Source organism: Pecten maximus, chromosome 15 (genome assembly GCF_902652985.1).
Source record: "Pecten maximus chromosome 15, xPecMax1.1, whole genome shotgun sequence".
Taxonomy (NCBI): Eukaryota; Metazoa; Mollusca; class Bivalvia; order Pectinida; family Pectinidae; genus Pecten; species Pecten maximus.
In genome coordinates, this window is record NC_047029.1 from 29,478,732 (window position 1) to 29,499,743 (window position 21,012).

At 35.0% G+C, this 21,012-nt stretch overlaps 1 protein-coding gene across 1 annotated transcript; it reads left to right on the plus strand.

Annotated features, from left to right (window-relative positions):
• The first annotated feature begins 4 nt into the window (after positions 1 to 4).
• On the plus strand, positions 5 to 20,520 carry LOC117343704 (2-hydroxyacyl-CoA lyase 1-like). Its single transcript, XM_033906171.1, has 17 exons — positions 5 to 104; positions 6,270 to 6,374; positions 7,132 to 7,172; positions 8,564 to 8,644; positions 9,217 to 9,289; positions 10,899 to 10,976; positions 11,478 to 11,572; positions 12,059 to 12,171; positions 12,804 to 12,939; positions 13,685 to 13,874; positions 14,399 to 14,506; positions 15,130 to 15,183; positions 15,647 to 15,747; positions 16,919 to 17,077; positions 17,635 to 17,742; positions 18,157 to 18,340; positions 18,888 to 20,520. The coding sequence occupies exons 1-17, from the start codon at positions 33 to 35 to the stop codon at positions 18,918 to 18,920; spliced, it is 1,731 nt and encodes a 576-aa protein (XP_033762062.1). The 5' UTR covers positions 5 to 32; the 3' UTR covers positions 18,921 to 20,520.
• The last annotated feature ends 492 nt before the right edge of the window (positions 20,521 to 21,012 follow it).

Consider the following 21,012-nt stretch of genomic DNA (forward strand, 5'->3'; position numbering starts at 1 on the left):
GTAATACCCAATCACGTGACAGTTCAGTCAAAATGGCGAGTGCATCCAACATGGAAGAGACAGTTGATGGTGCGACGGTTCTGGCGAGGGCTCTTAAAGCCCAGGTAACTTTGTGAATTATTTTAGTATAATGCATCAGGTTTTAAAAAATATGTATACTCCTGAATAACAGACTGTCATTTAGGATAAACGTTTTACATGCACAGCATACTTGTAGTATACATGTATGCACGGGGTAGGCGCGGACCTTCAGTGACTGTCAGATGGAAAAATGGACATTCCCGAGTATGAATCGTCCCACGACTACACATCTTATAGGACGGGTCATACTCGGGAGTGTCCAGGCTAATTTTTCATCTGGCATTCTTTTTTGTGACGTACATGTACATGTAGGTCAGCCCCGTGTCCATAAATTGTGACATGTCCCACATTTTGACACCGCTACTTAGGCCAAGGAAAAAAAATGTTGTGTTTCCCCTTTCGTCTCTCAAAAAATTAGGGTAGGTAGGTAGGGATTTTTTTTTTTTTTTATCTTTTTTTTTTAAATAAATAATCAAATGTTCATATTTGAATATTTATATATGCTGTATATATCATTTCAATATCATTATATTTCAGTGTTTGATCATTCTTCTACCTAACTTCATTTTGAAATGCAATGTATTGGGAGATGAAAATGATATTAAAAGTATATCAAACTTTATTTGCAGTGTTTGTTATCTCTTTTCAGATAATCTCAAATAGGAGCATCATATTAATAGTCAGAACAGTAAAACCATGTCATTATAAACGCAGTTTATTGAGAGTTTCCACTCTTCGATTTTTTTCCGTTTGGACGATAACATGGAGGCTGTTCATGTTCGAGACATTCTAGACACACGGGCAGAACAGTTTTATATTGTTTCTTTAATTCCTGATCAACCTCCCTCCCCAATATAACACAATCACCTTTTACAATTTTTTCGTGATATCTATAAAATATATCTCCACATAGCGTTGTTTGTGGCAGTGATGTCATAATTCGCTTTTCGTCCATGTGTTTACATTTTTTTATCGTCAGTGCCAAAACAGAGCCCCGTTCGATTTGCACTCTTCTAAGAAGAGAAGCCTTCTAAGAAGATCGTATCCCGTTATATGTAAATCGAGTAAACCGGGAGAATAAAACAAAAAAATAAGCAAGTTTTTAAGTTTTCTCAAACACGATGACACAAACATGTACATGTATGTGTTATAAATCCTTCTCTAGTGAAACTCATCACTCGCACACTTAAAACATGGTCGCCGCCATCTTGGAAGATAAATCTTCCAGCTTTGAGACGGAAGAGTAGAAGATCTTCCAGAAGCAGAAGAGCTTCAAATCGAGTGACCGGAAGATATCTTCTAGAATCAGAAGAGTGCAAATCGAACGGGGCTCCGACGACGGCGTGCAAAAAGCCGCCATGCTTTTTGAACATCGAGGTCATCAATACGCTTTAAAACCAGTGCCCGTCATATACAAGCGTTTATAAGACTTGGGTGTGTATAATAATAAAACGGAAAACGGGCTAAATTTACGAAAATTTCCGGATTTTCAGTATTTCAAACAAAAAAAAATTAGGGTCGGTGGCCTAAAATTAGGGTCGGTCGGGAAAGGGGAAACACAACATTTTTTTTTCTAGGCCTTATCAGAATGCTAAGTAGCATATCACGATCTTATTTATCTAAACTTTACACTTTTGCCTATTTTTTTTTACCCTTTTCATTTTTCTACATATTCATAAAAACCTTAACAATATTGCTACTGTACTGATTCTAATTCTACTCCTGTCTGGTGATATACATACAAACCCAGGACCAGCGGCTAGCTCATCCTCATCTAATACATCTGACACCGAATCGTTTTCTCACCCTGACAATTCACTTCATATAATGCATTTGAATATACGCAGTGTTAGAAATAAAATTGATTTCCTTGATAGCTTTACTGATGACATTAATATCTTGTGTTTAACAGAGACACATTTAGATCCTTCAGTCCCTGATTCTGACCTTTCACTTGCAAACTTCACAACCATATTCAGAAAAGATAGGAACGCTTTTGGTGGTGGAATAATGATCTACACAACTAATGAAGTGCTACCCAAACGCAGATTTGACCTTGAAGCCCAAAATGATGAAATAATGTGGATTGAATTTCAAATTGACAATAATAAATATCTCCTTTGTGTACTTTACAAACCCCCCTGGCAACATTCAAATTCAGGCATCTGGACAAGACTCAAACACTCCCTTGATCTAGCTTTTAATTACACTCCACATGTTCTACTGACAGGCGATACTAACACTGATCTACTACTAGGTAATAACAACGATCTTAGCATACTTACCCAACTATATAATCTAACTAACATTGTCACCAGCCCAACACGGGTAACTAATACAAGTCAATCCCTAATCGACCCATTTTTCACTAGTGACTCTATCAGAACCGATCTATCCATGGTTATACCTGTTTTAGAAACCATAAGTGATCATAGAGCAGTTCTTGTCTCTATATCATCCCCTTTGCTCAAACAAAATTCTTTTAAGCGAAAAATTTGGCTTTTTAACAGAGCAGTTATTCTGAACCTTAAAACTGAAGTTGCTCACGTAAACTGGAATAACCTTTTTTCCAATGTTGAAAATGTAAGTGAAAAAACTGATATCTTTACTAATACCCTTACTAGAATTTTGGAAAAGCATATTCCTAAAAAAACTATTACTGTGAATAAAAATGACAAGCCATGGATGAACGGAGATCTACGAAAGGCAATAAAGCGTAGAAACAGACTAAGGAAACACTTTATAAGAGTTAAGTCACCACAATCTGAAATTAAATTCAAACGTGCAAGAAACAAAGTAAGTAACATGCTCAAACACGCTAAGGCTCTTTTCTACGAGAATATTGATGGACAAATAAATGATAAGTCAGCTAACCCTAGAACTTATTGGAAACTAATGCGCATGCTGCTGAAAGGTAATACAATCTCTGATCTTCCTCCTTTGCTAAATCCAACAACTAACTGCCTTACTTCAGACAACTTTGAAAAATCAAATATTCTTAACAACTTTTTTCAATCTGTTTCTAACCTGGACAACTCCGATGATGATACACCCTACTTTGAAACCCAGACTGACACATCCCTTTCCGAAATAATTATAACTGAACAAGAAGTGTCTGATACTATCAATACTCTAGATACTAACAAAGCCGCTGGTCCCGACGGTATTAGCCATAAGATGTTAAAAATACTTACCCCGGAAATAGTTGCGCCGCTTACTCTTATATTCAAAGAATCTCTTCGTACTTCTGTATTTCCCGAATCATGGAAGCTTGCCTATGTCACTCCCATTTTCAAAAAAGGTGAACCTGAACTTGCTAATAACTATAGACCCATCTCACTTCTTAGCTGTCTTGGAAAACTATTTGAACGCATTGTCCACAAGCACATCTACAACTATCTTTTTAGTAATGAACTTATCTATAACTTACAGTCTGGCTTCCTACCTAACCACTCTACTACTCACCAACTAATCAAATTATATCACAACATACTTCTTGCCCTGGAGAATCATGAATATACTGCTATTGTTTTTTGTGACTTTTCTAAAGCTTTCGACAGAGTTTGGCATAAGGGTCTCTTAATAAAACTAGAAAAATATGGGATAAAAGACAAACTTCTGGATTGGATAAAAAATTACTTAACAAACAGGCGTCAATCAGTTGTACTGCAAAATTCTATTTCTTCACAATTATCCATAAAAGCTGGAGTTCCTCAGGGATCAGTATTAGGGCCACTTCTCTTCCTGGTTTATATTAATGATATCTCCAACACACTACTTTCTGTTACAAGACTATTTGCCGACGACACCGCACTAACACACTCTTCCAAAAATTTACTCGATGTTGAACAGGTAATAAACTTTGACATGGAACAAATGAATCTCTGGTCGAAAAAATGGTTAATGACTTTCAATCCCACTAAAACGGAAATAATCATGATTTCTAATACCGCAATTCCTTCTAACCCTAAATTTCTTATCGATAACACGCCGATCCCTATTGTAACCAGTCACAAACATCTAGGTGTAGTCCTTAACAGTGGCGGTACATGGAATACCCATATCGAAGACATTATAAACAGAACCATAAAATACAAAGCAACTTTACGAAAATTAAAATACATTTTAAAAAGGAAAAATTTAGAAAAAATATACCTTGTTTTTATTAGACCACTTTTTGAGTATGCCTCTGAAGTATGGGACAACTGTAATGCCACTTTAACTAACAAACTTGAGAATATGCAGTTCGAAGCTGGTCGAATCATAACCGGTTTACCTATCTTTACTAAGAAAGAGTTTATATATAGTGAACTAGGGTGGCAGTCATTAGCTGATAGACGGAAAAATAGAAAATTGTGTATGTTTTATAATATTCGTAATGATAACTCTCCTTCTTTCCTAAAGTCCCTACTCCCACACACAGTGTCTAACTATACTAACTACAACCTAAGAAACAGAGATGACTATCAAAATCCTTACTATAGACTGCAAATTACAAAATCATCTTTTATCCCAAACACAACTAATTCTTGGAACAACCTACCAACTGAAGCAAAATCATCGCAATCCATCAGACAATTTAAGACCTTTCTAACTCACCAAGATACTAATCCACCACAAATTCAACAATTCCTTGAATATGGTTCAAGAAAAGCCAATATTTTACATTGTCAATTACGTAATCGCTGTAGTCCTTTAAAGCACGACCTTCATAAAGCCCATCTTTCAGAAAACGCTATCTGTGACTGTGGACACTATTGCGAAAATTCTTCCCACTTCTTCCTACACTGTAAAAACCACGAACAGTCCCGTAACAAAATGATTGATTCCTTGAACTGGTATAACAGAATTACCGTAGAACATCTTTTGTCTGGGGACCCAAATCTAGACACTAACCATAATATTCTTATCTGTAGGTCTGTACAAACGTTTATTCTAGATTCCAAAAGATTCAACATATAGTATCTACTTGCTTGTTTCTACTAATAAGATATCTACCATTTGTATCAAAAGCCGGGTTGTTAGTGCTATTCTTATGTTTCTTCCTTTCTTTTTTCTCCTTACTGTTTTCTCCCTTTTCAATTATTTTTTTTTTAATAAATCTAAACCTCTTTTTCGAACACCATAAGTATATCATAAGTATCCTAAAGTATCATTTAAATCATATTATTTTATCATGAAATTACATATATAGACTGCATCGTGTTTCAGTGGTCCTGCCGGCGAAGTAAGGTTAAGTAATTAGGTATTCCATGGAGTGATCAAAGATGGACAACGTCAGACTGGAGAAAGCTTCTAAGCACAGGATGTGACGAACTCTTAGAAAGTAGAAGGATCGGAGTGTATGAACAGTAGTGTTTTACTTGCGCCGTCAGGGCCACTGAAACCCCTTGCATGTATAAACGATAAACACTATATCATACTTGGTGTTCACAATCTATTTCGCTGCTTTACATTTTCCAACCTTTTGTTTAAAAAAAGTTTAATAATTATGTCACGTGAAACATTGTAGATACACATTTGTTACGGAAAGGACGTTGGTAAGTTGCATAACTTTTGTCCAATCCATTTGCCATTAGGCAATAAAATTGATTTAAACTAAACTAATGCTTGTTTCTGACCCACTGCTGATATCGAAAAAAAAAAAACCCGGAACAAACAAAACGAAAACAAACAAAAACAAAACAAAAATGAATATTTGACACTTATGTTTAAGTGTTGTTGAATGCCACATAATCTATGGCCATAAAATGAATGATAGGAAAAAAAATCAGCACATAGATGAACAGATAAAAAAAAAAACCTGTGAAAGTAACGTGTCAGTGTGACTATGCTAACACTGGGATGAGTAGAGGCGGACAGGTTGATCCAGGTGTCCTGATGAAGCCCAATGTTCAGACCATACAAATAAAGACAAGGAAAGCAGGCCCTACAATTTTTTATTTTGTTGCGATAGATGACACATACCCCTTTTAGACTCTTTTAGACTATATCCACTAATTGATTTAATGAAAAGATTAAAAATTAATTCAAATAGAACCAAATTTATTTCATTATCAAATTATCAATATTTGCAAAAAATTCCGATTGTTTTGTTAACATATTTTACAAAAACAAATAAAACCTGTGTGTTAATTCTAACAAATATGGACTGAAATACACTGTTAAAGCCTACAATTTATTTACAGGGTGTGGAGTACATGTTTGGCATAGTTGGAATTCCTGTCATCGAGATCGCTGGTGCAGCACAAAAAGAGGGAATCAAATATATAGGCATGAGAAATGAACAAGCGGTAATTTGTTACCTAATTGACATTTTCCATTAGTTAATCCTTGGAAAGTCTCTTCACCACTTTCCCAATCTCTACCCCTACTTAAGCCCCCTCATTCAACCAAAACATTTCTACATGTACAATTTATGTTTAAAATTTTAATTGTTCATATATCTAGTTCAAGAATGGCTTTCTTCATCAAATGCAGTCATATTTGAAAGTTGTAATGTATCAATTGGTTGTACAAACATTACACAATGCGCATGCTCTTTTTTTTTCCAGGTAGCTAGAAGCTGAATGTTTATATAGAAAGCTTAGCACATTTGGTTGTTTGGTCCTGAAACAAATGGTAAAATGCTTTACCTAAATTCCTCATAGATGAAGTTAATTCATAAAGATTATTCATCCCAGGTCTTTTTGAAGAGTGGAATATTGCAAATTGGATATATAAGCATATTACTTTTTTGTGAATTTGAATAACATATTTAGAGACAGTTTGTATACCTACCAGCCCTATCTTTTTTTAGTAATTTATGCAAAAGTGAAGGAACATAATTATGAAGTAATATGAAAATTTTATAGGCCTCCCCTGCCCAACCATGTGGGTTTGCTCCATCAGGTACTGCTCCAGCTTCTTCCTGAGTTTAAAACCCATCCTGCACATTGATTCAGGCCTCCAATAGTGATTAGTATATAGCCTATCATTTTTTGTAAAATATATCAACTGATATCTTTTGTCATCATCATTTGATATTTTTCTTTTCTTTTTCTTTTGCAGGCTTCCTATGGTGCTTCTATCATTGGGTATATGACAGGAAAGTAAGTTAAACAAATTTGAATTATCTCCCCTTGTTGAGAGTCCCATAAGCCCAACTTGATTTGCACTCTTCTCGGAAGAGAAGCTTTCTCAGAAGATTGTGTTATATGTAAATTGAGTAAACCGGAAGAACATAACCCAAACCAAACAAGTATTTTAAGTTTTCTCAAACACTATGACACAAACATATGCATGTACGTGTCATAAATCCTTCTCTAGTGAAACTCATCTCTGGCACACTTAAACATGGTTGCTGCCATATTGGAAGATAAATCTTCCAGCTTCGAGACGGAAGAGGTAGAAGATCTTCCAGAAGCAGAAGAGCTACAAATCGAGTGACCAGAAGTTATATTCTAGAAGGAGAAGAGTGCAAATCAAGTGGGGCTATGGGGATAATCTGATATTTTGATTGCTCCAGTCTATCAGATTGTCAACTCTCTTTATCTTGATTTCTGTTTGGCCAATTCCTCTCAGATTTCATTTACTGCTTCTTCTCAGAATGGCTTGTATTACTCTCCCTCTCCAGAGGTCAAAGGTCAATGTTACTTTTAATCATTTTTTTCACAAATGTTTGTTCAACAGTACTGTTCTTTCCAACCTTAACAAAAAATATCATAATTAACATCTGGCACTCACTATGAAATCATATAAAAGTTAAAACAAGATGAACTACAGTATGTTATAATTATGGTATAACAAAAAATGACCTGCCCTATCTGCGGCTCGACTACCCACCAGATCGCTCATTAAGTTTACATCTTACCATTTAGGCTAAAGGGCAATTCCCACTTGCCTCAGCTAGTAAGTGGCCTGTACTCTCTACTTCTGGAGATCAATGTACTTGTTTATATGTACAGTTTGATTGCTTCAGTTTAATGTTAACATTAGAAATAAATACTTATTTTTTATAAATTAAATATATTTCATTGTCAAAAAAAGAGACAAAGGGATATCGATTGAGCATAAATTATTACAGCTTATGAAATGCCTTCTCACTACATACATTAAAGAAATTTAACATACAATGAACCTAGACAATATTAATTGATTATTCAATGTACATGTTAAAATTGAAGTCATTTTGAACAAAATCCTTTACTGGACGTAATGATGCATAAGTATTGAAAATGTTTTGTTATTCAACAGTAAAATTTTCTCAAAGTTTCAATAAATAACAATGCATTGAATTAAAAGGAAGAAAGCTCTGCATGCAGATACATGGTCATTGGAAAATTGATGTTATATTTTTGCAATAAATACTATGCTGTAAAAATCATAATATATGTTCAGAATCTTATATGGGTATACCTTGGACACAGCCTTTCAGTGTACATGTAGTCAAGCCTATACATTTACAGTCCAAAAGTGACCCTTTGACTTTATATATTTGCAGGCCTGCAGTTTGTCTGGTCGTGTCTGGACCGGGGTTGGTGCATGCTTTGGCAGGACTGTCAAACGCCAAGGAAAACTGCTGGTTAGTATTAAAATGATCCACTAAATCCCTTAAAAGAATTTACAAGATACTTAACAAAAGTTGTGATTTTTTAGAAAGATGAGCCACTACATGTAGCTATTGTATGACATTAGGTATCGTCCAGTAAACATTATAGTACAATGTAGTATTTTTGAGCACAGTTCATCATATAGTTTCCATCCTGTCAGTCCATAGTGTTAAATTTAAGGCCCAATACATGTTAAGGGGTCAAAATATTTACATGCAAAATTTTCCTGGTTGAGACAAAAGTGTTGCACTTGAGGGTCCATATTTAACAAAATAATTAAATTGGAGGCATCAGTCCAAAACTGGATACTTGATAGGGGTAGTATGGAAGCCAAGCTTATGTCAATTGCATTTCCATAGCCCTTTCTATATGTTTTGTCACTTTCCTCTGATAGAAATTTTAACAGATTTAAATAGCTGCCTTGAAGCATTGATCTTTTTCTGTAATTTAAAAAAAAATCCATTAGTCTTGATTTAAAAACAAATTAAAAACAACCCCACACAGCTTGTACATGTCATAATGGAGTAAACATTTTTGTTTTAAGGCCAGTAATTGTGATTGGTGGATCTAGTGAACAAGACCAGGAAGCTATGGGAGCCTTCCAGGAGTTACCTCAGGTACAGTATAACCATGGTTACCAATTGATGTAGAACTATTTTTTACTGATATTTTTTTTATTTGATTACAATTAAAACAATGTAATGAATTTAGTTATTCTGCATAATCCAAAACACTGCTTCTCAAAGATTTTTTGTTGTGATATTTAAAACCACATACTCCCAAATAACCTTAAATTCTAGTTGCACACATGTATTAATGGCAATCCAAGATGCTCATTCACACTCTCCTAACATTAAAATGACCACTGGCCTGGACACTTGACCGGGGGAGTCCTTGAGACATCAGTGTATAAAAATAATTCGCCACATTTACTTTTATCTGGAGATTTGTCATGGAGCCGAGAACGAGTGCCACTGCACATGAACTACACTCATGGAATCTTGTTTACATATCAAGTTTACGTGATCTTTGCCTAATAATGCTTTCATTAAATCATATTATTCACGTAATATCTAAACAAAGGAAACAAACATACATCTAAATACTTCATTTTAAAATGTAACAATATGCATACAATAAAACATTGATAAAATTTTAGATGGGTGAAGTTGACAATGTTCAAAAGCTAACCAGCAATCTAATAGACATGTGGAAAAATCAGAATTCGAGTCTATTTCCTTTTCTTCTCTCACTAACTTCCAACGAGTCATTTTCTTTTCTAAGGAAATACTCAGGTTTTGTGTATTCCAGTCTGTTACATTTCTTTTTGGCAGAATCTGTCTGTTTTTTTGCATAAGGCTCACGCATTCGGCGTTCCACCACTTTGTATAGACTGATATAACCTGCCCGTTGCATTATAGGACTATTTCGCATAGAAACTTGGTATGTTGGACCCAGTTATTAATTTTTGGAATTTCCCGTATACTTTCAAAATACACATTTTCCTCCAGTTTTCTATGTGGCTTTAATGTGATGTGAATCGTTAAGAAAATTAGTTGATGTAAAAAATGGGCAGGTTTAAAGGGAGATTACTCCTACACAACTTATAAAGGGAGATTACTCCTACACAACTTATAAAGGGAGATTACTCCTACACAACTTATAAAGGGAGATTACTCCTACACAACGTATAAAGGGAGATTACTCCTACACAACTTATAAAGGGAGATTACTCCTACACAACTTATAAAGGGAGATTACTCCTACACAACTTATAAAGGGAGATTACTCCTACACAACTTACAGGATGAGGATTTATTGATTCAGGCCTATAAGCAGTCTCTGTCATGGCTTTTCTGAAAACAATTAACATCAAAACAACTCAAGTTCAACAAGCCCTGTCATTCGCACAGTGATAAAAAGAAATGGTTCAGGTAATGGATAAAGGTTATCTTACACAATAAGTTTCAGCTATCCTGATTTACTAGTCCTATTTGTCTTACCATTTCAGTCAAATTTTCAACAATTCTAAAGTGGCTTGGTACTGTACTGTTGATATTTTGTGCATTTCACTTTCTTACAGTGATAGAATTTGACCATTTTGAATCACTGCAGAGAAAATCAATGTATAAATGCTTTGTCAGTACCATAGTGGAATAGACTTTCCATACACATTGTATTCTAGTCTTGTTGTATATTTGTGTAAAAAAAACATTGATTTCACAGGTGGAAGCTGCAAGACCATATTGCAAGTTTTCTGCAAGACCCAACAGTATAGAAAGAATCCCCTTCTTTGTGGAAAAGGTAAGTATTCTACCCTTGTCATTATCTTGGTCATAGGTACATTTTCAATTAATGTTAAGTTCAGTGAAACCTGTATAATCCAATACCCTGGGGTTTACCATGTGGTCAGATTAGACAGAATGTCAAAATATTTCTGTTTTATTTTGTATTTTGGTCGTAAGAACTTGGAATGTGATTAATTAGACAGGTGTTGAAAAATGCTGAGATCAGATAAGACAGGTCTTGAACTGTTCCTGAAGCTGTTATTTCTTCTGTTTATGTGTATTGTATCGGTGCCTAATGTCTTAATTATTCACCTTTTCAATGCTTATTCTTTTAGTTTAGTAAAACTTTAGCTTGAAAATTAAAAAATTCATAGTGGCCAAGACCCAAACCACTATTTCACACAAAATCTTAAAAGTGATTTCAGCTTCATGCTTTATTTGATAAAATAATAAAAAAAAAAAAAAAAAAAAAAACACAAAAGAATAATGAATCGGCTTCTTTAATCATCTGTTCCAGGCCTACCGCCAGAGTATATATGGCAGACCTGGAGCTTGTTACCTCGACATTGCTGGCAACATGGTGAACGCTACAGTAAATGAAAAGGATGTATGGTAAGTAACCTCACAAATCGGTCGTCTTGTTTAAAAGAAATTGACATATGGTAAATATTGTTAATTATGTATAAAAAGAAAAGGAAATAAAAGTTGTCACATGTCTGAAGCTTGGTTTCAATGAAATGTGCTCTTTTTCTGTGTTTAAAGTAGCTGACATGCTGATATGTAAAAAAGAAAATATATGATAGAAACCAAGTCCAGATATTATTTTTCAATCTTGATAATACTGTATTTTGAACAGGTGCTGTATAAATAAGGTGTCCTTATGAAAATGATTTAATGAACTTATTAAAATAACTCTTTATAATTTATAATTAGTTAGATATTTGCTGGTAGGGTATTTTCCCCTTCTATCTTTGATATCAAATAACTTTAAACATTTAAATCAATTCATTGCTGACCACAAGGCAATATGTTGAAAATTGTCACTATAAAGATACTGCAGCTCTCAGGAAATTGCAATCATCAAAATGTTTGCTTCAGGTCCTCGATTGTCTGTCCCTCTCCTCCAAAGAGTCTTGCTGATCCAGACAGTATAAAGCTTGCTGCAGACTTACTGTACTATGCTGAGAAACCTTTGGTTGTAGTGGGCAAAGGTTAGTCATTGTATAAACAAGTACATTACCAGTGTGTCTGGTAGTCTGATGATCTCTGATGACCTCCCATGACATTGGAAGTCTGATGACCTTCCGATGACACCTGATGACCTTGATGATCTCCAATGTCATCTGATGACCTTTGATGACTACCCATGACACCTGATTGACTTTTATGACCCCATGTGGCCTAATAGATCTGATGTCCTTTTATGACCTTCCATGACCTCGGATTGCTTTTGGTGACCTCCCATGCCCCAAAGTGGGTTTTGATGACCTCTTTCGACACCCAATGAAATAGCCATTATAATGACTTATGTTGACTTTTACTTACAAATAATGATAATGATCTTTATTTCCCTGTGCTGATCTGTACTAATCTTTATTGACATATGGTGACCTATAATGACCTTTATTTCACCATTAGCATCCTATGGTGGCCTGGATACTAAAATTGTATTGTGATAGAGAGCCTTGTTCAGTCTTGTGATAGTATTTGCTGACTTATAAGGTGCTAACTTTTTACAAGTTTTACGAACCTTTTCGGACTTTGCTGACCTTTGCTGACCTCATTTGAACTAATCTGACCTCTTATGACCTTTCCTGATCTCTGAATTATCTCTGTTATAAAGGTGCATCCTATGCTCATGCTGAGGAAGCTGTACAGGAGTTGGTGATAGGTGGACAACTCCCTTTCCTGCCGACTCCAATGGGTAAAGGGGTCATACCAGATGACCATGATCTTTGTGTAGCTCCTGCAAGGTCAAGGTTAGTGTATTAAGAAATAGATACATACAAAAGCATTGATATAGTAAAATCTTTGAACCATTAATTGACAACTCCACACTTGTTGCACTTCACAATGTTGATGGTGTTAAAGTCATTTCAACACAAAATATTTTATTTGACATCCCTTTCGTTTATGTACCATATCTATCCTCAAATAAGCCCCCTCCCCTTGTGTAAAAGTTTATTACCACATGTATCCCCAAACCAGCTAGCCCACTCCCCAAGTGTAAAAGTTGAGTATCAATATTTGGGAAGGGCCATTTGTAAACCACTTTAACATACTACTTTTGAATTGATGACTTTTACAAAATACAGAAGGGATATATTTTTGGTCAGGGGCCTATTTTTGGATAAATATGGATATGTTACATAGGTGGTATTTTATTTATTAGAAACACATTCTTATCTCTTGAGATATTCAGTTAGAACAAGATTTAAAAAATTCATTATATGCAGCAAAATTAAATGTCAATACTAAATATGATATTTGAAAATTCATACAAAAAAAAAAATTATTTTATGGAACCAACTAAAAATGGTAGTTTACTGTTTCAATGCTACAGCAGTACTCGGACATAGTTCATGATTCATTCTGTGAGGTTGTAATTACCATTATGTGGAGCCAACTGTAATGTGTTATTATGTTAATATGTACTAATTGAGATTCAACTCTGAATAGAGGTACATGTAATTAGTGGGATGTTTATTCTCTATCATTTTCCAGAGCTTTGCAAGAGGCTGATGTTATCCTTCTTCTTGGCGCTCGTCTAAACTGGATGTTACATTTCGGGATGCCACCAAGATTTCATCCAAAAGTTAAAATCATTCAGGTTGACGTCTGTCATGAGGAAATGAACAACAACATCAAGGCTGCCGCCACGCTCGTCGGCAGTCTAGACACCGTAGTGAACCAGGTAAGTGGCCATGCTAATTAGTTAATTGGCAGTCTAATCATGAGAGCAAACTGAATAAGCGGGAGCAGTTTAGACACACTAGTGAACCATATAAGTTGACAGTCATGATATGAGAGCAAACTGAATAAATGGCCATTCTTATTATCCAACGTATAGACACTAGTACTGTAGTGCATCAAGTTAGCAGCCATATGCTATTGAATTGGCAGTCCATGCAGACACTGTTGTAATTACACAGGTAAGAATATCCATGCTTACTTACAGTTTTGATACTGTGGTAAACCAGGAAAGTGTCCACAGTTGCTAGTCGGCAGTCAATGACTCACAGAGTATGGATAAAATTGGTTTGGGGCAGTTATTGAGCTGTCCTATATGAAACAGTTGTCAGGATACTTTCCAAGTGTTAATGGAAGATTTGTACCAGGTTTATCAAGTACTTAACCCTTGTATTTTGAAGTTTTAATTGATATTACTTTGTAATTGATATAAAATTACATGTTTAATATAAACTCTTTTATTTTCAGTTAAATGAGGAAATTGCTAGACGTCCAGGTAAATTTGCTTTCAGCAAGGCTGCCCCGTGGTGGAAAACTTTGAAAGGAAAAATTCAACAGAATCAACAAAGTGTACAGGTAAGAGATAATACCTAACTTTTTTGATATGTGTTTGGTCTTCTTGACAGCATTTTGTATACATGTAGAAGAGTGCATGATAGTTCAATTTAAATTACTGCCTCTGCTAGGTATTGAACCCGGGACCTCTGGCTTACTAGTCTTGCGCTCAACCGATCAAGCTAAAGAGAAGATCTCTCTCAGCTAGCCGAGCGATACATTGTGGCTAGTATTTATCAGGGTTACATACTCCCCCTCCAGGAAAGAACTCGTCCTCCAGTTTTCCAGGGGTAACAGTGATGCTTTCGCAAGCAGCGATAAGTATCCTTAGCTTCCCAGGTCCCTACATGGGGGCCAATGTAACAGAGCACATGCAGAATTAATTAAATTTAAATCACTGCCCCCGCTAGGGATCAAACCCGGTGTAGCATGGTATTTTGAATCATGGTGAAATGACCCCTGGGTCAAAATACCATTATAGTGAAATGACCCCCAGAATGTTTAATGGAGAAATAATGAAATAGGTAAATGAGGCCACCAAAAAAGTCCTACATTGTAGAACACAATTAAGCTCTTAATTATATCTATGATAAGAAATGATGAATAATATTTGGGAGATATCTTTTATTTTCTCTCTTCTGTAGAAAATGATGTCCGACAAGTCTGTTCCTCTGAATTTCTATGCTGCATATGAGGATGTAAGTATGAATATTAGACAATTAATCCTACAGCCGGCATTTTCTGTAATTTTTTGTTTATTTTTAGTGCAACAATACAAAAATTTATTGATCTTTATCAAATGTTCTGTTGAGAGCTGACCTGCTATAAATAAGAAAAAGAAATCACAAAAGTAATGTTTTCATGTGTTGAATTTCCTCAGAAAGTTTCTGCGTAATATGTTTGTAATTTGTACATTTATTGTGTTTTAGGGTTAATTACTTAATATTCTAATTGTATATGAAATTTGGAACAAATGAGTACAATGTATATGTATTATGAACTCAAAAGGTTAAAAGTTCAAAAAACTTTTTGGTGGAAACTGATTTTATATACGTAGATCTCAATATCAGTAAAATTGACTAAATAATTATATATATATCAAATGTACTAAATTAATTAATGTCATTAAAAGTACTCAAAATTTTCTGATCATTTTTGCAGATCCAGAAGCTGCTGCCAAAAGATTGTATCATTGTTAGTGAGGGTTCGTCCACCATGGACATCAGTAGGACTATGATCCCAAACTACCTCCCAAGACACAGGTAAACTGTTTACAGTGTTTTGTCTGTGTATTTTCTTGTGCCATATCCTCTGTCCCCATATCCTCTGTCCCCATATATCCTCTGTCCCCATATATCCTCTGTCCCCATATCCTCTGTCCCCGTATCCTCTGTCCCCATATCCTCTGTCCTCATATCCTCTGTCCCCATATCCTGTGTCTCCATATCCTCTATCCTCTGTCCCCGTATCCTCTGTCCCCATATCCTCTGTCCCCATATCCTCTGTCCTCATATCCTCTGTCCCCATATCCTGTGTCTCCATATCCTCTATCCTCTGTCCCTGTATCCTCTGTCCCCATATCCTCTGTCCCCATATCCTCTGTCCCCATATATCCTCTGTCCCCATATCCTCTGTCCCCATATCCTCTGTCCTCATATCCTCTGTCCCCATATCCTGTGTCTCCATATCCTCTATCCTCTGTCCCCGTATCCTCTGTCCCCATATCCTCTGTCCCCATATCCTCTGTCCCCATATATCCTCTGTCCCCATATCCTCTGTCCTCATATCCTCTGTCCTCATATCCTCTGTCCCCATATCCTCTGTCCCCATATCCTCTGTCCCCATATCCTCTGTCCCCATATCCTCTGTCCTCATATCCTCTGTCCCCATATCCTCTGTCCCCATATCCTCTGTCCCCATATCCTCTGTCCTCATATCCTCTGTCCTCATATCCTCTGTCCCCATATCCTCTGTCCCCATATCCTCTGTCCTCATATCCTCTGTCCCCATATCCTCTTTCCCCTATCTGGTTGAACACTTTAATCAATTTTAGGCCACTTTTATGGTTTTGTGGAAATTAAAGACTGAAATATAAAATATGTGTACTTTATTATCATGATGAAAATTTTATTGCATTAAATTGCAAATTCAGTGGTGTCCTTTATTGAGCGTATCAATATAACCTTCTTGATTGATTGCACATCTCAACAGATATTGAAACTATCCAATATTTACACAGAGGCATGTATTTTAAGGGAGATATCAGCCTCAAACTTCCTATGATGAATAACATTGCCCCAAACTGTCAAATATTCTACCTTATAGACATTTTTCAGCTTATATCCTTTATGTGCAACATCCTGGATCATTATAATTAAACAAATCCAAATGTAAATATAAGTAAAACAAAACTTGTTAATATTTGTGATAAAGGCTGGATGCTGGAACCTACGGTACAATGGGTGTCGGTCTAGGCTTTGCTGTGGCTGCTGCTATTTGGTGTAGAGATCACGCTCCGGAAAAACGAGTTGTCTGCATACAAGGAGATAGTGCATTTGGATTCTCAGGAATGGAAATAGAAACTCTCTGCAGGTAAGCCATTTTTTTATGTCCCTGCTATTTCATCGTAGGGGGTTAGTAAGTGTTACCCTATTTGGCCGTCAATCTATCCCAATTTCATTTTGACTCGTTTACTTTTTAACAAATACAGATATAGGCCTGTAACTTGGTACATTTGTATGTACATTTATAAAGTTGTATAAGGAAATTATGTTTGTTAAGTTATGATTTTGTTAAATAAATTTGGTCTGTTTAATTTTTCAAGAGAATCATGTACAGCCATTTAACTTTAATAAAAATGCCCTACACCGTTGAGAATTGACAATAAAGAAAAAAAAAAAAAGGAAAAAGTAAACATTGTTAGGTTTTGTCAATATTCTGTCAGCCTTTATTTATACATATTTAAACATGTATATGTATATATAAGCATAAGTATTTCAAAAACTCCATGCACAAGAGACTTTATCATCTCTGGGGCATTCTGTGAATCTTAACTATTTTCAGTGACCGGACATCTTTAAAGTATGATTGAGTGGCAGGAGAACAAAAAGACTGTGGAAAACCTCTTAATGTTAACTTTATGATTATAGATATAAACTACCAGTGATCATCATTATTATGAACAACAATGGGATTGGTTTTGGTTTGGATGACGACACTTGGCAGTCTCTAACTGAGGATTCTGACCTCACTCTGACGTAAGTACATATAAGCTATATGTTGTTACTTTTCATGGCCTTCCCACCAAAAGGTTAGAAGCATGCATTATCAAGTTCATCCCCTTGTCTGTCCATCTTTCAATCTGTCTTTTGGTCCATCTTTCTGTCCATCCATTTTATGCTGATAATTTGCATTAAAGCTCTTGCTTTCTGTTTCCATCTAAATAAATGCTTTGCAGTCTACCTGTATAAATATATTATTCAAATTTCAAATTCTATCGTGATTTTGACTCGGACAACGTGTCCATATATAATATCCATATCATGACAATGACATGTTTGATAACAGAAGTTTGTGTGCTCATGCATGTGGGGATCATTAAAGTCAGATTCCTTTTTATTCTGATGGCAATATTAACAACTTTTGGTTATAATTATCTCCCTTGTTTGTAGCTCTCCACCCACGTCACTCATGGCCACAGCGCATTATGAGAAGATGATTGCAGCATTCGGAGGAACTGGATACTTTGCGCGTACCCCAGAGGAGATAAGTAAATGTGTCGGTGCTGCCATGAGTAAACAGGAAGTTTCCATTGTAAACGTCATGATCAACCCCATGTCCTTAAAGAAACCTCAGGTACAGTCAATGTGCAATTTAACTATTAATGAAGTTATCAAATTCTTACATTTCCTCCCCTTAGCTTGCTACTAGCATGATTGCAATGCGAGTCAAAATTAAATTTCCTTATGTACATTTCTTACATGAAACTTAAAAAAAAAATCTATATCAATGGCAATATTATCAGGAGTTTAAGGGACTTTCTTGTTTAATGTATAGGGCCATAGGGCCGTGGTGGCTGAGTGGTTAAGGTGTACCGACACTTTATCACTAGCCCTCCACCACTGGGTTGCGAGTTCGAAACCTACGTGGGGCAGTTGCCAGGTACTTACCGTAGGCCGGAGGTTTTTCTCCGGGTACTCCGGCTTTCCTCCACCTCCAAAACCTTGCATGTCCTTAAATGACCCTGGCTGTTAATAGGACGTTAAACAAAAACAAACAAACCAAATGTTTAATGTATAAGTTTAATGATGTTAATGGAAAGTTTTAATGAATTTTTAATAGGTTCATTAACTTGGTAATAACAACAACACTTGTTATAATGAGATTATATATTTTGTTTCAGGATTTCTTCTGGCTGACAAAGTCCAAGATATAATGAAATGATTTTTCCGGCCATACACTAACATTTTTATTGTTATATGTCATTATCTGTATATATGATACGGGTAAACAATGTAATAAGCTCCCAGACATTCATTAGTGTAAGAAATATGGATTTGTCTTCAAAAACAATCAACATTATTTAATTTGGAACTTTTTAATTACGTAGGAGTAGCATTCTATTAATGTCTACTCAATTTTATACAAACCTTTGTCTCAAAAAATGTACATATACATGTATATTGTTTTTATATACAAATGGTACATGGATGTAATAATGTAATTATAATGAGCACTGATATAAACAAATTTGAAATGAAAAAGCCACCTGAACAGATTGTTGTATATGTTTTATTTATCTTTTATAAAAAAATAAATTTAAGACAATTAAAAAACAAAATGTTAATTGATATATACATATTATACTTGTAATAAGCAGTTATGCATGCAGGAACCTGTGGTGTGTTTCAGTTTGTGATGGTATTTACACAGTGAGGATTAGAATGAATTGTTTATAAAAATTAAAAGACTCCAAATGTTAGTCATTGTGTTTGCTAGATTGTTACTTACTTTATGTAAATTTAGTTATGTATCATCAAAATTGTTCTTTTCTGTGTAATTATAATGTAAAAAGATAATAGATGATACAGCATAGTTATGGAAATTGCGATTACGTTAACATTAAGATTGAAAATTTAGAATTAACAAACTTACATCAAAGTGTTTATTAATTATCGGATTCCTGTTAATTAGGGAAGTAACCAAGATAAATCCTTGGATTTGCAATTGTATTTGAATCCTTTTTTATATGAAACATATTATTTAATAGGAAAATTCCCCATTTTCCATCATTATGCCACGGCCTATGCACTGTAAATGTCTTTAAACAAGGACGTACTGTACAGCTATAGTTACCAAATCAAACTCAAGTCTGATGTTCACTATCAAGTTGTATACAGCTTTTTTAGCTTACTTTTAGAAGGTTTTCAAACTTTTGTTGAATTTTTCTTATCATATATGTAAATATAAACTTTATTTAGTTTACCTTGATTGCAAAATAAGTCATACCAACTAATATTGATCAAGCTAGTTTGTCTTGATTGAAGTTTGGGAGGGGTCTTAATGTGGGAGGAAAACGGAGAAACAAAGTGAAAGGCAAATTTTAATGTGTTACCACTATGCCCTGCGTACACCCAAACTTTCGAATAGAAATAAGATTTTATTTTATTTTTTGTGAAGCTTGACCAATCTTGTCACAAACGTTCTTATTTAATGAATGTTTTGTGTTCAATAAGTGTGAGTGTGGTTGTGTGCATTTTTGGTACTATATGGTATGGGAGTGTATTTGAAATGATTGGAAACAAATTTATTGAAAGTAACTGTGATATTTTATATGAAACACAAAATTTACTTGAGAATCATTGTGTAATATATACTAATTGATCATCATAGGATATATTAGCAATTATAACACAAGATATCAGAAATTGTGAGTATGATTATTACGCTTGTATATTTAAGAAATAATTAACGATGATTCGTGTATTGTTGCAGGATATACAACGAGGACGAGGATATTTTGCAATTAATTAATAACGAAGGCCGCAGGCCTGAGTTATTAATTAAAATTGCAAGATATCCGAGTCCGAGTTGTATATCCTGCAACAATACATGAGTCAAAGTTGATTATTTCTACTCTACCATGTACTGTTTAGTTCTGAGATCGACCTCTTTCTAATAGAAAAACAGCAAGGAAACCCCGAGAAAACCTTGTAATTTATTTCTTGAGTATTGCATTATTTGTTGATGAAATATACAGGCAATACAGTACTACGATCAAGAGCATCTACATTTGTATCATATGCCATTGATTTTGAAAAAAAAAAAAAAAAAGGATAAAAAAAAGAAAAAGAAAAAGGAGGGGGCCTCCGTAGGATTCGAACTCGCGTCGTGATAAAAAATTATTGAAAGACTAACCCATTAGCCCACTCGGCTATAGTAACCTTTTATAAAACGGGTGAATATTAGGTATATAAAATTGTAACAGCTGTGACCCACGAGCGTGTATTATTGGCACGAGTGTGGGT